The sequence below is a fragment of the Chiloscyllium punctatum genome, chromosome 38, assembly GCF_047496795.1.
Source record: "Chiloscyllium punctatum isolate Juve2018m chromosome 38, sChiPun1.3, whole genome shotgun sequence".
NCBI lineage: Eukaryota > Metazoa > Chordata > Chondrichthyes > Orectolobiformes > Hemiscylliidae > Chiloscyllium > Chiloscyllium punctatum.
This window is the reverse complement of record NC_092776.1, coordinates 19,650,632-19,665,279: the sequence shown is the minus strand read 5'-3', so window position 1 is coordinate 19,665,279 and position 14,648 is coordinate 19,650,632. Positions and strand designations below refer to the sequence as shown.

At 41.8% G+C, this 14,648-nt stretch overlaps 1 protein-coding gene across 1 annotated transcript in view; it reads left to right on the top strand.

Moving 5' to 3' along the window:
- The window catches only part of LOC140463424 (uncharacterized), a 51,009-nt gene that overhangs the window by 5,638 nt on the left and 30,723 nt on the right, over window positions 1–14,648 (top strand). Inside the window, exons 2-3 of the mRNA XM_072557333.1 lie at window positions 11,232–11,367; window positions 13,870–13,992. Coding sequence (XP_072413434.1) covers window positions 13,920–13,992 — 73 coding nt within the window. The 5' untranslated portion in view covers window positions 11,232–11,367; window positions 13,870–13,919. The remainder of the gene's footprint in view (window positions 1–11,231; window positions 11,368–13,869; window positions 13,993–14,648) is intronic.

The following is a 14,648-nucleotide window of genomic DNA, read 5'->3' as shown; positions in this document are numbered from 1 at the left end:
AGGTAAAGCACCTAAGAAGATGGTGATGTGGTTCTTTTTGTTGGGATTTACACAATAATATTCTTTTTGCTGAAAGCTAGTGTGGATTTAGGAGGCATCGCTAAGTTAAGAGTGATGGAAATGTAGTTAATGTAATACCATAATCTAGATGACCAATAAGTATTCAATAGATTTATCAGGAAATGAGTTACAAATACCACAATTTAAGGCTTTAAAGGAAACGCAATGGACAAAAGTTTACGAAACAATTTGAAGAAAGGGATAAAATACTAATTACTTGGGTGAACGGAAATAACCTTTTTAGGCAATTGCTCGGAGATGTGCTAACTTGGGGACAGCCAACATAGATGGATATGCATGGAAAGCCATATCTTGATGGTACTTGCAAGGCTCAGGCCAGGCTAATGACATGAAAACGTGAAGAAAAACTGGAGTCTAAGATCTGAATAGATTCATCTATAGTCAGAAAATCAGAAGATTTTCTTGATGTTGCTAGTGATAAGATACTTAGGAATGTAGAACAATTGTTATTAAAATTTTATTTCTGCACAGTGACCAGTGCAAAAAGTGTATCTTCACCCTCCAATTAAGGTAGCAAATGTGGGATTAATCTGGAAATTAAATGCATATATAAAGCCTATAGAGTTTGGTATTTCTCACTAAAGTCTGTCTTAGAAAAATTGAACTGTCACCAGCTGAGAGCTGGCCCTGTCATGTTTTACTGACATCACAAGGAAGTTTCAGGCATTATTATGATCCATATAGATATTTTTTGTGGGGTGGGAATAGTGAATTTGAAAACATTGCCATAAGAGAACTGAAAACAGAATTCAAAATTTGAAGTGAGACTTTCAGAAATATTGAATTAGACATAAAGTAGAATGGAGAAAGTGAGGACTGCAGATGCTGGAGATCAGAGCTGAAAATGTGTTGCTGGAAAAGCGCAGCAGGTCAGGCAGCATCCAAGGAGCAGGAGAATCACCGTTTCAGGCATGAGCCCTTCTTCAGGAATGAGGAAAGTGTGCCAAGCAGGCTAAGATAAAAGGTAGGGAGGAGGAACTTGGGGGACGGGCGTTGGAAATGCGATAGGTGGAAGGACGTTAAGGTGAGGGTGATAGGCCGGAGTGGGGGTGGGGGTGGAGAGGTCAGGAAGAAGATTGCAGGTTAGGAAGGTGGTGCTGAGTTCGAGGGTTGGGACTGAGACAAGGTCAGGGGAGGGGAAATGAGGAAATTGGAGAAGTCTGAGTTCATCCCTTGTGGTTGGAGGGTTCCTAGGCGGAAGATGAGGCACTCTTCCTCCAGCCGTCGTGTTGCTATGGTCTGGCGATGGAGGAGTCCAAGGACTTGCATGTCCTTGGTGGAGTGGGAGGGGGAGTTGAAGTGTTGAGCCACGGGTGGTTGGGTTGGTTGGTGTGGGTGTCCCAGAGGTGTTCTCTGAAATGTTTAGCAAGTAGGCGGCTTGTCTCCCCAATATAGAGGAGGCCACATCGGGTGCAGCGGATGCAGTAAATGATGTATGTGGAGGTGCAGGTGAATTTGTGGTGGATATAGAAGGATCCCTTGGGGCCTTGGAGGGAAGTAAGGGGGGGATGTGTGGGCGCAAGTTTTGCATTTCTTGTGGTTGCAGGGGAAGGTGGCAGGAGTGGAGGTTGGGTTGGTGAGGGGTGTGGACCTGATGAGGGAGTCACGGAGGGAGTGGTCTTTTCGGAACGCTGATAGGGGAGGGGAGGGAAATATATCCCTGGTGGTGGGGTCCGTTTGGAGATGGCAAAAATGACGACGGATGATACAATGTATCTGGAGGTTGGTGGGGTGGTAGGTGAGGACCAGTGGGGTTCTGTCCTGGTGGTGATTGGAGAGGCGGGGCTCCAGGGCGGAGGAGCAGGAAGTGGAGGATCAGGTGAACGTTTTGCAATAGCAATCTAATTTGGAAAGTATTGGCTCCATTGCAATTTGTCAAAATCAGACAAATCAAAATGGAGAAAATATACAACATCTTTCAAAACTGAAATGGGGGAATTGTGAATTTTGGACAACTGAATTACTAGGTACTCAAATGAGGTGAGATGGCAATTTTGAGGTCCTTTTAGTGACTATGAAAAATCCCAAGTAATGTATTGTTTTAAGTGAATAAAGCATTGAATAAAATAAATGGTATGATATTTTGAAATTTCCATCATTTGGAGATGCAAGAAACATAAAACCTTTTTTTGATGATTCTTTTGCACACTTCTGCAAGTTCTCCAGTGCAAGAGGGTTTATAATTTGCTACAATCTTATTATGATTTAAAGTCTCTACCTGCTTCAAGAAGACCATCTTTCCTAGTGCCAAAGAACTCCCGCAGCATGCCTCAATGACTACTGCCTGGTGACTCTGACCTCCATAATTTATTAAGTATTCAAGAGGTCAGTCATGGCACACATCAACTCTAGCCTCCTAGCCTGCCTTGATTTTTTACAATTCGCCTACCATTGCAACTGGTCCACGGCAGATGACATCATCCCGAGAGCATCTGGATAACAGGCCAAAGGGCCTATTTCCAGACTGTAGGGAATCTAAAAAAATAACAAGGATCCCTATATTAGGCTCCTACTTACCGACTAAAGCTCTGCCTTCACCACCATAATTCCAACCAAAGTAATCTCCAAGCTCTGAGACCTACATCTCTGCTCCACTCTCTGCAACTGGAGCCTCGGCTTTCTGACTTTCACACCGCAATCAATGAGAATAGGCAACAATACCTTCTCCACAATAATCCTTAACACCAGTGCCCTGCAAGGCTGTGTACGCAGCCCCTTGCTATGCTTCCTATGTACTCATAACTGTATGGCCAAGTTCTCACCAAACTCCATCTACAGCCTTACTGATGGCACCACCTTTGTTGGCCAGATGTCAAACAATGACGAGACAGAATACAGGAAAGGGAGAGTGCTTGGTGGCATGGTGTAAAGATAACAATCTCTTTCTCAATATCAGAAAAATGAAAGAGTTGGTCATTAACTTCAGGAAGCAAGGTGGCGGGCATGCCCCATCTACATCAATTGCGCTGAGGTGGCGATGGTAGAGAGCATCAAGTTTCTATGATTGATCAATAATAATCTGTCCTGGTCCACCCATGTTAACGCTATGGTCAGGAAAGCACAACAACACCTCCACTTCCTTGACAACCACCTGATGAAGAAGCAGCACTTCGAAAGCTAGTGATTCCACATAAATCTGTTGGACTATAACCTGGTCATAGAGTCATAGAGATGTGCAGCATGGAAACAGACCCTTCGGTCCAACTCGTCCATGCCGACCAGATATCCCAACCCAATCTAGTCCCACCTGCCAGCAGCTGGCCCATATCCTTCCAAATCGTTCCTATTCATATATCCATCCAGATGCCTTTTAAATGTTGCAATTGTACTAGCTTCCACTACTTCCTCTGACAGCTCATTCCATACATGTACCACCCTCTGAGTGAAAAAGTTGCCCCTTAGGTCTCTTTTATATCTTTTCCCCCTCAGCCTAAACCTATGCTCTCTAGTTATGGACTCCCCCCACCCCAGGGAAAAGACTTTATCTATTTATTCTATCCATGCCCCTCAAGATTTTATATACCTCTATAAGGTCATCCCTCAGCCTCCGACGCTCCACTGAAAACAGCCCCTGCCTATTCAACCTCTCCCTATAGCTCAAATCCTCCATCCCTGGCAACATCCTTGTAAATCTTTTCTGAACCCTTTCACGTTTCACAACATCTTTCCGATAGGAAGGAGACCAGAATTGCATGCAATATTCCAACACTGGCTTAACCAATGTCCTGTACAGCTACAACATGACCTCCCAACTCCTGTACTCAATACTCTGACCAATAAAGGAAAGCATACCAAACTCCTTCACTATCGACCTGTGAGCTTTCAAGAAGCTATGAACCTGCACTCCAAGGTCTCTTTGTTCAGCAAACACTCCCTAGGACGTTACCATTAAGTGTATAAGTCCTGCTAAGATTTGCTTTCCCAAAATGCAGCACCTCGCATTTATCTAAATTAAACTCCATCTGCCACTTCTCAGCCTATTGGCCCATCTGATCAAGATCCCATTGTAATCTGAGGTAATCTTCTTTGCTGTCCACTACACCACCAATTTTGGTGTCATCAGCAAACATACTAACTATACCTCTTATGCTCACATCCAAATCATTTATATAAATGATGATAAGTTGCAGACCCAGCACCAATCCTTGTGGCACTCCACTGTTCACAGGCCTCCAATCTGAAAAACAACCCTGCACCCCACCACCCAGTTCTATATCCAAATGGCAAGTTCTCCCTGTATTCAATAAGATCTAACCTTGCTCACCAGTGTCCCATGGGGAACCTTGTCAAACGCCTTACTGAAGTCCACATAGATCACATCTACCACTCTGCCCTCATCAATCCTCTTTGTTACATCTTCAAAAAACTCAATCAAGTTTGTGAGACATGATTTCCTACACACAGAAAGCCATGTTGACCATCCCTAATCTGTCCTTGCCTTTCCACATACATGTACATCCTGTCCCTCAGGATTCCCTCCAACATCATGCTCACTAGTCTATAGTTCCCTGGCTTGTCCTTACCACTCTCCTTAAACAGTGGCACCACGTTAGATAACCTCCAGTCTTCCAGCACCTCACCTGTGACTATTAATGATCTAAATATCTCAGTAAGAGGCCCAGCAATCACTTCCCTCGCTTCCCACAGAGTTCGAGGTTACCCCTGATGAGGTCCTGGGGATTTATACACTTTTATGCATTTTAAGCCATCCAACACTTCCTCCTCTGTAATATGGACATTTTTCAAGATGTCACCATCTATTTCCCTACATTCTATATCTTCCATGTCCTTTTTCCACAGTAAGTACTGATGCAAAATACTCGTTTATTATCTGCCCCATTTTCTGCGGTTCCACACAAAGGCCGCCTTGCTGACCTTTGAGGGGCCCTATTCTCTCCCTGGTTACCCTTTTGTCCTTAATGAATTTGTAAAAACCCTTTAGATTCTCCTTAATTCTATTTGCCAAAGCTATCTCCTGTCCCTTTTTTGCCCTCCTGATTTCTCTCTTAAGTATACTCCTACTTTCTTTATACTCTTCTAAGGATTCACTTGATCTATCCTGTCTATACCTGACATATGCTTCTTTTTCTTAACAAAGTCCTCAATTTCCTTAGTCATCCAGTATTCCCCAAACCCACAAGCCTTTCCTTTCACCCTAAGAGGAATATAATTTCTCTGAACTCTCGTTATCTCATTTCTGAAGGCTTCCCATTTTTCAGTTGTCCCTTTACTTACAATCATCTGCGCCCAATCAGCTTTTGCAAGTTCTTGCCTAGTACAGTCAAAATTGGCCTTTCTCCAATTTAGAACTTCAACTTTTAGATCTGGTCTATCTTTTTCCATCACTATTTTAGAACTAATAGAATTATGGTGGCTGGCTCCAAAGTGTTCCCCCACTGACACCTCAGTCATCTGCCCTGCCTTATTTCTCAAGAGTAGGTCAAATTTTGCACCTTCTCTTGTAGGTACATCCACATACTGAATCAGAAAATTTTCTTGTACACACTTAACCGATTCCTCTCCATCTAAACCCTGAACACTATGGCAGTCCCAGTCTATGTTTGGAAAGTTGAAATCCTGTGCCATAACCACCCTATTATTCTTACAAATAACTGAGATCTCCTGACAAATTTGTTTCTCAATTTCCCTCTGACTATTAGGGGGTCTACAATACAATCCCAATAAGGTGATCATTCCTTTCTTATTCCTCAGTTCAACCCAAATAATTTCCCTGGATGTATTTCCGGGAATATCCTCCCTCAGCTGAAATGCTATCCGTTAGCAAAAACGCCACTCCACCTCCTCTCTTTGTTGCATGATTTTTATCTTTGTCTACTTCCTCAGGAGGCTAAGGAAATTCTATGAGGACTCATACAAATGTTTACAGATACACCATAGAAAGTGTTCTGTCTGGATGCAGCAAGGCTTGGTATGCCAACTACTCTGCCTAGGACCATAAGAAACGACAGAGTCATGAACACAGCCCAATCCATCATGCAAGCCAACCTTCCATCCACTAACTCCGTCAATACTTCTTGCTGCCTTGGGAAGACAGCCAACATAATCACAGACCCCTCCCACCCCAGTTATAACCTTTTCCAACTGCAGTTATAACCTTTTCCAACTGAACACACGTACCAACAGATTCAAGGACAGCTTCTCCCCGCTGTTATTAGACCTCTGAAGGGACCTCTTAGATTTTTAAATTTAAATGTTGCTCTGGCAACTGAGCCAACTGACCAAGGCACCATGGTGCAGAAGGCCATTCAAGAGGGGGGAGCTAATAGACAGGTAGTGGTTATAGGGGATTCTATAATTAGGGGGACAGATAGTATCCTTTGCAAGCCGGATCGGGAGTCTCGCATGGTGTGTTGCCTGCCCGGTGCCAGGGTGCGAGACATCTCTGACCGGCTTGAAAGGATATTGGAGCGGGAGGGGGAGGATCCAGTTGTTGTGGTCCACGTTGGTACCAACAACATAGGCAAGACTAGGGTGGAGGACCTGTTTGGGCATTACGAAGCACTAGGCAGGAAATTGAAGCACAGGTCCTCAAGGGTCATAATCTCCGGATTACTGCCCGAGCCACGTGCCAATTGGCATAGGGACAAGAAAATTAGGCAAGTAAACACGTGGCTAAGGGATTGGTGTGGGAAAGAGGGATTCCACTTCATGGGGCACTGGCATCAGTTTTGGAACAGGGGGGATCTGTACCGTTGGGACGGTCTCCACCTGAACCGATCAGGTACCAATGTTCTGGCGAAGAGGATAAATAGGGTGGTCAGTAGGACTTTAAACTTCTGAGTTGGGGGGAAGGGAAAGTGAAAGCAACAGGGAGTATGGAGGTAAATGGAAAGATAAGCAGCAGGATAGCATGTTTCCAGGCGGATTTAAAATTGAGGCAGACTGAGAATGCAGAAAAAAGCAAGGATAACTTAGGACATATGACTTACAACATCTCTAATAAGGAAGTTAGCATTAAGGCACTTTACCTGAATGCTCGTAGCATTCATAACAAAGCCGATGAATTAATGGCACAGATAATAGTGAATGATTATGATGTAGTAGGCATCACAGAGACTTGGTTACAGGGGGGTCAGGACTGGCAGTTAAACCTCCATGGTTTTTCGACTTATCGAAAAGACAGAGAGGTGGGCAGAGGGGGTGGAGTTGCCTTGTTAGTTAAGAACAAAATTAAATCTATGGTATTGAATGACATAGCGTCGGATGATGTGGAGTCTGTGTGGGTGGAATTGAGGAACCACAAAGGCAAAAAAACCATAATTGGAGTTGTGTACAGACCTCCTAACAGTGGTCAGGACCAGGGACGCAACATGTACCGGGAAATAGAGAAGGCATGTCAGAAAGGCAAGGTTACATTGATCATGGGTGACTTCAATATGCAGGTGGACTGGGTAAATAATGTTGCTAGTGGATCTAAAGAAAGGGAATTCATGGAATGCTTACAGGATGGCTTTTTGGAACAGCTAGTCATGGAGCCCACAAGAGAGCAGGCTATTCTGGACCTAGTGCTTTGCAATGAACCAGACTCTATAAAAGATCTTAAAGTAAGGGAACCCTTAGGAAGTAGCGACCATAATATGGTAGAGTTCAGTCTGGAGTTTGAAAGGGAGAAGGCGAAATCTGATGTAATGGTGTTACAGTTGAATAAAGGTAATTATGAGGGCATGAGAGAGGAACTGACTAAAATAGACTGGAAGCAGAGGCTAACCGGGAAGACACTAGAGCAAAAATGGCAGGAGTTTGTCGGTATAATTGAGGACACTGTACAGAGGTTCATTCCCAAGAAAAGAAAGATTAACCGGGGAGGGATTAGACAACCTTGGCTGACAAAGGAAGTCAGGAAATGTATTAAAGAAAAAGAGAGATCCTATAAAGTGGCTAAGAACAGTGGGAAATCAGAAGATTGGGAAGGATACAAAAGCAAACAGAGGATAACAAAGAGTGTAATAAGAAATGAGAGGATCAAATATGAAGGTAGGCTAGCCAGTAATATTAGAAATAATAGTAAAAGTTTCTTTCAGTACATAAGAAACAAACGACAGGCAAAAGTAGACATTGGGCCACTTCAAACTGATGCAGGGAGCCTAGTGATGGGAGATAAGGAAATAGCAGGAGAACTTAACAAGTACTTTGCGTCAGTTTTCACAGTGGAAGACAGGAGTAATATCCCAAAAATTAAAGGGTGTCACGGGGCTGAGTTGAGTATGGTTGCCATTACGAAAGAGATAGTGCTAGAAAAGTTAAAAAGTCTTAAAATTGATAAATCTCCTGGCCCCGATGGGATACACCCTAGAGTTCTGAGAGAGGTTGCTGAGGAAATAGCAGAGGCATTGGTTGAGATCTTTCAAGAGTCACTGGAGTCAGGAAAGGTCCCGGACGATTGGAAGATGGCTGTAGTAACCCCCTTGTTCAAGAAAGGATCAAGGCAAAAGATGGAAAATTATAGGCCAATCAGCTTAACCTCGGTTGTTGGTAAAATTCTAGAATCCATCATTAAGGATGAGGTTTCTAAATTCTTGGAAGAGCAGAGTCTGATTAGAACAAGTCAACATGGATTTAGTAAAGGGAGGTCATGCCTGACAAACCTGTTGGAATTTTTTGAAGAGGTAACAAGTAGGTTAGACCAGGGGAACCCAGTGGATGTGGTCTATCTGGACTTTCAAAAGGCCTTTGATAAGGTGCCACACGGGAGACTGCTGAGCAAGGTGAGGGCCCATGGTGTTCGAGGTGAGCTGCTGGGATGGATTGAGGATTGGCTATCTAACAGAAGGCAGAGAGTTGGGATAAAAGGTTCTTTTTCAGAATGGCAGCCGGTGACGAGCGGTGTCCCGCAGGGTTCGGTGCTGGGGCCACAGCTGTTCGCATTATATATTAATGATTTGGATGAGGGAACCGGGGGCATTCTAGCGAAGTTTGCCGATGATACAAAGTTAGGTAGACAGGCAGGTAGTACTGAGGAAGTGGGGAGGCTACAGAAGGATCTAGACAGGTTGGGAGAGTGGTCCAGGAAATGGCTGATGGAATTTAACGTGAGCAAGTGCGAGGTCTTGCACTTTGGCAAAAAGAATATAGGAATGGACTACTTTCTAAATGGTGAGAAACTTAATAAAGCCAAAGCACAAAGGGATCTGGGAGTGCTAGTCGAGGATTCTCTAAAGGTAAACATGCAGGTTGAGTCTGTGATTAAGAAAGCGAATGCAATGTTGTCTCTTATCTCAAGAGGGTTGGAATATAAAAGCAGAGATGTACTACTAAGACTTTATAAAGCTCTGGTTAGGCCCCATTTGGAGTACTGTGTCCAGTTTTGGTCCCCACACCTCAGGAAGGACATACTGGCACTGGAACGTGTCCAGCGGAGATTCACACGGATGATCCCTGGAATGACAGGCCTAGCATATGAGGAACGGCTGAGGATACTGGGGTTGTATTCGTTGGAGTTTAGAAGATTAAGGGGAGATCTAATAGAGACGTACAAAATAATACATGGCTTTGAAAAGGTGGATGCTAGAAAATTGTTTCTGTTAGGCGAGGAGACTAGGACCCGTGGACACAGCCTTAGAATTAGAGGGGGTCATTTCAGAACGGAAATGCGGAGACATTTCTTCAGCCAGAGAGTGGTGGGCCTGTGGAATTCATTGCCACGGAGTGCAGTGGAAGCCGGGACGCTAAATGTCTTCAAGGCCGAGATTGATAGGTTCTTGTTGTCTAGAGGAATTAAGGGCTACGGGGAGAACGCTGGCAAGTGGAGCTGAAATGCGCATCAGCCATGATTGAATGGCGGAGTGGACTCGATGGGCCGAATGGCCTTACTTCCACTCCTATGTCTTATGGTCTTATGGTCTTATGGCTCTTTGTGCACCATCTCTGCAGCCGTAACATTGTATTCTTCACTCTGTCCTATATCCTAATGCATTTTGTATGGTATGATCTGTCTGTACTGCACGCAAAAAAAAACTTTTCACTGTACATGTGACAACAAATCAAGTCAATTTTGGACGATGGAGGTAAATGTTGCACTTCTTTGGTTTAGGAAGCTAAAAAGATCACAGTAGTCAAAATATTTTAGCAGCAGAAACACATCCTTTTGCTGGGTCAGTGGTATAGTGTTTTTATTCATGACAGTATTGGAAAAAATTCTAGAGGGATTAAGCAGTAATACTCATTGCACCCTATATTACAAATAAGTCACTGTGTGAATGAATAAAGACGTGAGGATTAATATTGCAGTTTCAAATCAGATGCTGGAGGAAGGAGAAACCTTAAAATTGAAATGAGTGGATAACAGCAGTCCACTGTCTGATTATGTTACAAAGAAAGGTGCAAATGAAAAGAAACACTACAACAAACTGTAAATTGGGTATTTGGATCTGAAGTATTTAAATACAAAACTTGAATATAAAATGTATTATTCTGCACTATATTGTACTTTTTGTTTATTTTCATTATCATTGTACATGTTGCTGTTTTTTAAAAAAGGGAAATTTGTTATCACCTAGTTAGGTCTGGCAGAGATGCCTAAGAATTGGATGTGTACTTGACTGGGTATTTACAAATGAGTAATCAGTAGTGTTGGAGTTTAGGCTGTGGGAGCTGAAGTAAAACCTTGACTCAAACATGACATGTTAACCTCTGATGTTTAACAAGTATGACTGCTGAATCAAACTAATGCTAAGAATGTTGTTATATCTAGCACTGGATCAAATTGTGTTCTAATTAGGTAACTACATATATTAAATTGGTTTTCAGTAGCATTTTATGATCAATATATGTAGGTTGACTTGCATATATCTAAGTCATCAACCCTTCTGTCAATAAAGTGTTCATTCAAATAGATATTTTGTAGCTTTAATCAGGTTTGTTGTTTGACCAACAGCAGAACCCTCAACATTTTATCAATTTTATTTCACCACACATATAATACTGGAAATTAAGAACACTACGTTTTGTATCTGATTTTATATCATACCCCTTCTTGTGTGCTATGAGGATGCGCTCAAAAATTTGAGTTCATGTGTATTATCAGAATTATTGTTATTGATTTAAAGGAAAAGATATTCTATTATGCATTAATATTTGGCAAATGAGTCAAAAGTTGGTACCTTCTTAGTGCTTACATTTATTTCATGCAGGATAAAGTGTGATCTGAAATCAGATGAAAAAGCAAGTATTCTCAACTTTCAATTCTTTTGCTGTGAAAACAATTCCTTGGATTTTGGAGACTGTGCTGTAGATTAACATAAGGCCTGCTAAAGCTGCAGAACATTGGTAAGAAGGTGTACAGAACCCTTTATATGCAAAGTTTGATAAAGAAAGAACCTGTTTGGGTCTCTCTACTGTGATACTGAATCTACAAGGATTCTGTGACATGATGACATTTTTCAATGTTAGTGATCCCTTGGTTAAATACTTGACTTGAAGTTTGAAACATAAATTCACCAAGTAAGAATAAAGTGTAGCTATCTGTCATATTAAACAGTCTGTGAATCAATAAAAATGAAACAAAACAGCTTACTGTACATGATTCTACTCTATGCTTCCATTCAGGTATATGATCAAGGGATCATTCAAAATTCAATGTAAGAAACACCAGAAAAATTTGCTACTTTGATCAAAGGTTTCTAAAATATCAAAATCTTGCACGGAAACACTTCAAAATGCAAAAAACCAAACAATGGTTAAGACTTTATGAATTTATTTCCACTTGCGCAGATGTGACAGGCGGCCACAATGTTACGTGCAAATTTTGTTACTTTTACAGTGGGCAAAACTTGGTTGTTCTTAGAACTGGTAACATGATTGTTAAATTTGCAGTGGGGGAAGCACTCAGTCCCTAGGATAGCATCAATTATAGAAAGACATTAACAAATTCTCAGAATGAGCTGTCTTTTTTTCTGCAGTAATAAAAAGCACTTGAAGGCTACAGAAAGCCAATTTATTTCCCTTCTGTGTTGTAGTAAGCTGTGCCTTTGTAACCAGTAGGTCTGAGACTTAATACATGTGAACGAGTTGGCCTGTGCCTCCTGCAAGCAAGTGTAATACCTGGAGCAGTAAGATTGAAGAGCAGCAGGCCATGATGAGGCAAAAGGGTCATCTGAACAAAGCCAAGGACAGGATAATTGAACTGCCTTTCCAGTCTTTCCCTCTACCCATAACACTCAAGTTTATTTTTGTCTGTCTATATGGTTGTGAATAGGGCTAGTTTTATAATGAAATTATTATAATCTTAACAAGTAGAGGTATATGTTGATGGTTCATAGTTGTTTACCTGCTGCTAGAATGTATTTATTTGTAATAACAAGAATTGCTATTTATTAAGTACAGCGACCTGATCTGTCCTTTCTGTCAACCTGGATCTAAAAAAACAGGTGAATTGGGAAATTTTGAGGATTTCGCTCAAAAATGTAACTTTTGTGCTGACTTTGGAAATAATGGGGCTTGATTTTTGGCATGCTACTCCTGTGAGGTGTAACATGGGAAAACAGTCAATAAGGTATAAGTGATCTTGCATTTATAAATACAGATGTGGAATACATAGCAAGGAAGTTATTGTGAACTTTTCTTAAACACTGATTCTGCCTCAAGTGGCACATTGTGTTCAGGTCTGGGCATCACATTTTATGAAGGATGAGAAGGCAATGGAGTGAGTGGAGATAAATGATTGTCAAAGTTTCAGTCACAAGTGATTTCAGTAACAGGCATAGATTGAAGCTGGATCTGCTCTATTTAAAGAAGACTCGCCAGAGATGAGATTCGATGGAAGTGCTCAAAATGATGAGGAGCGTCTTATTGGACCATAATGCAAGTGCTCCTACATTAGAGGGAGCTAAGGTAGAAAATTGGAAATTTTTGTAGCCTTTGATATTATCTGATTTAATGTTGAAACAACAGTTTTAAGTAGAAGCGCCTTAAAATACATAACCCCTTGGTGAGTTTTGAGAAGATTTGTAGCTCAGGTTGAGGTTCTGGATCTTGGTTTGCTCACTGAGCTGGAAGGGTCATTTCCATACGTTTCATCACCCTACTATGTAACATCTTCAGTGGGCCTCCAAGTGAAACACTGTTGATACTTCCTGCTTTCTATTTATATGTTTGGGTTGGTGATGTCATTTCCTGTTCTTTTTCTGAGGGGGTGGTAGATGTGGTGTAACTAAATGTGTTTGTTGATAGAGTTCCGGTTGGAATGCCATGCTTCTAGGAATTCTCGTGCATGTCTCTGTTTTGCTTATCCTGGGATGGATGTGTAGTCCTAGACAAAGTGGTATCCTTCCTCACCTGTATGTAAGGATACTAGTGAGAGAGGGTCATGTCGTTTTCTGGCTAGTTGATGTTCATGTATCCTGGTGGCTAGGTTTCTGCCTGTTTGTCCAATGTAGTGTTTGTTACAGTTCTTGCACAGTATTTTGTAAGTGACATTAGTTTTGCTTGTTGTCTGTATAGAGTCTTTTAAGTTCATTAGCTGCTGTTTTAGTGTGTTTTAGTGAGCTGGTAGCCCACAGTCCCAGTCGACTGGGACAACACATCCATTCGCCCCCTGAGAAAATGAACAGGAAATGACATCACCACAGGAAATGACATCGCTAATCCAAAGAAACCCAAACATATAAATAGAAAGCAGGAAATATCAATAGTGCTTCACCCAGAGGCCCACGGAAGATGTTACCTAGTATGGTGATGAAACATCTGGAAATGAACCTTCCAGCTCAGCGAGCAAACCAACATCCAATACATAACACCTAGCATAATCATATATCTTATCTTTTATTTCAGTTGTACAATTGCAATTTTCACGAAACTAAGTGACTGCTTCTTTGTTGACTATGGCATTCAAGACAAGATCTCGAAAACTTGCACCATTGGATTCTAATGTTATACTTGGGGCAATCTCGCCAGGTGAGGAAAATTTTTAAGGGTATCACATATACAGTCTTCAAAATAAAGACCGGTTAGATTTGTGGCATTTATTCAATTCTTCCTTTTCATAATCATCCTTTTGGTTCAATAGTGAGATATGAAAGGACCAGTATTCCTAGTTTTCAAAAATTCTAATTTGAATATCTGATCGTGTGACTTTAAGACGTGTACTTTGTCCTTTTTTTTGGAGAGAGGTTTTAAGGTAAAGGTGCAGAGCAGTTTGCCAGCGCCACTAGAGTATAAAAACTTGTGAAGCCTCCGGGTTTTTTATTTAAAGTAGGAACAATAGAAGCAGCCTGAATTGATGTGGTCAAGTTGCCACAACCAGGATTTTTAGTCTTCGCTTTCAGTAGTTGCTGTTGGGGTCTTGAAGTCGAAGCTTTGTTTTCCGCCTCTCAATTACAGCCAAAAGTGTGTGGTAGGGGATGGGGTGGGGGGGGGGGGGGGAATCTCTTCCTGCTGGAGTTGCATGTGAGCCAATCAGTTTTCTGCATTTGCCTTTTGCCTAGTGTGTTTATGGGATGTTACTATATTGGAACAGTTAACTAGTTGTTGTATCTGTTATTCTATTAAGTTTTCCAATAGAACTAAGCTATTCCAATTCCTTCTTTCTTTTGTTGTATTTTAACTATAGT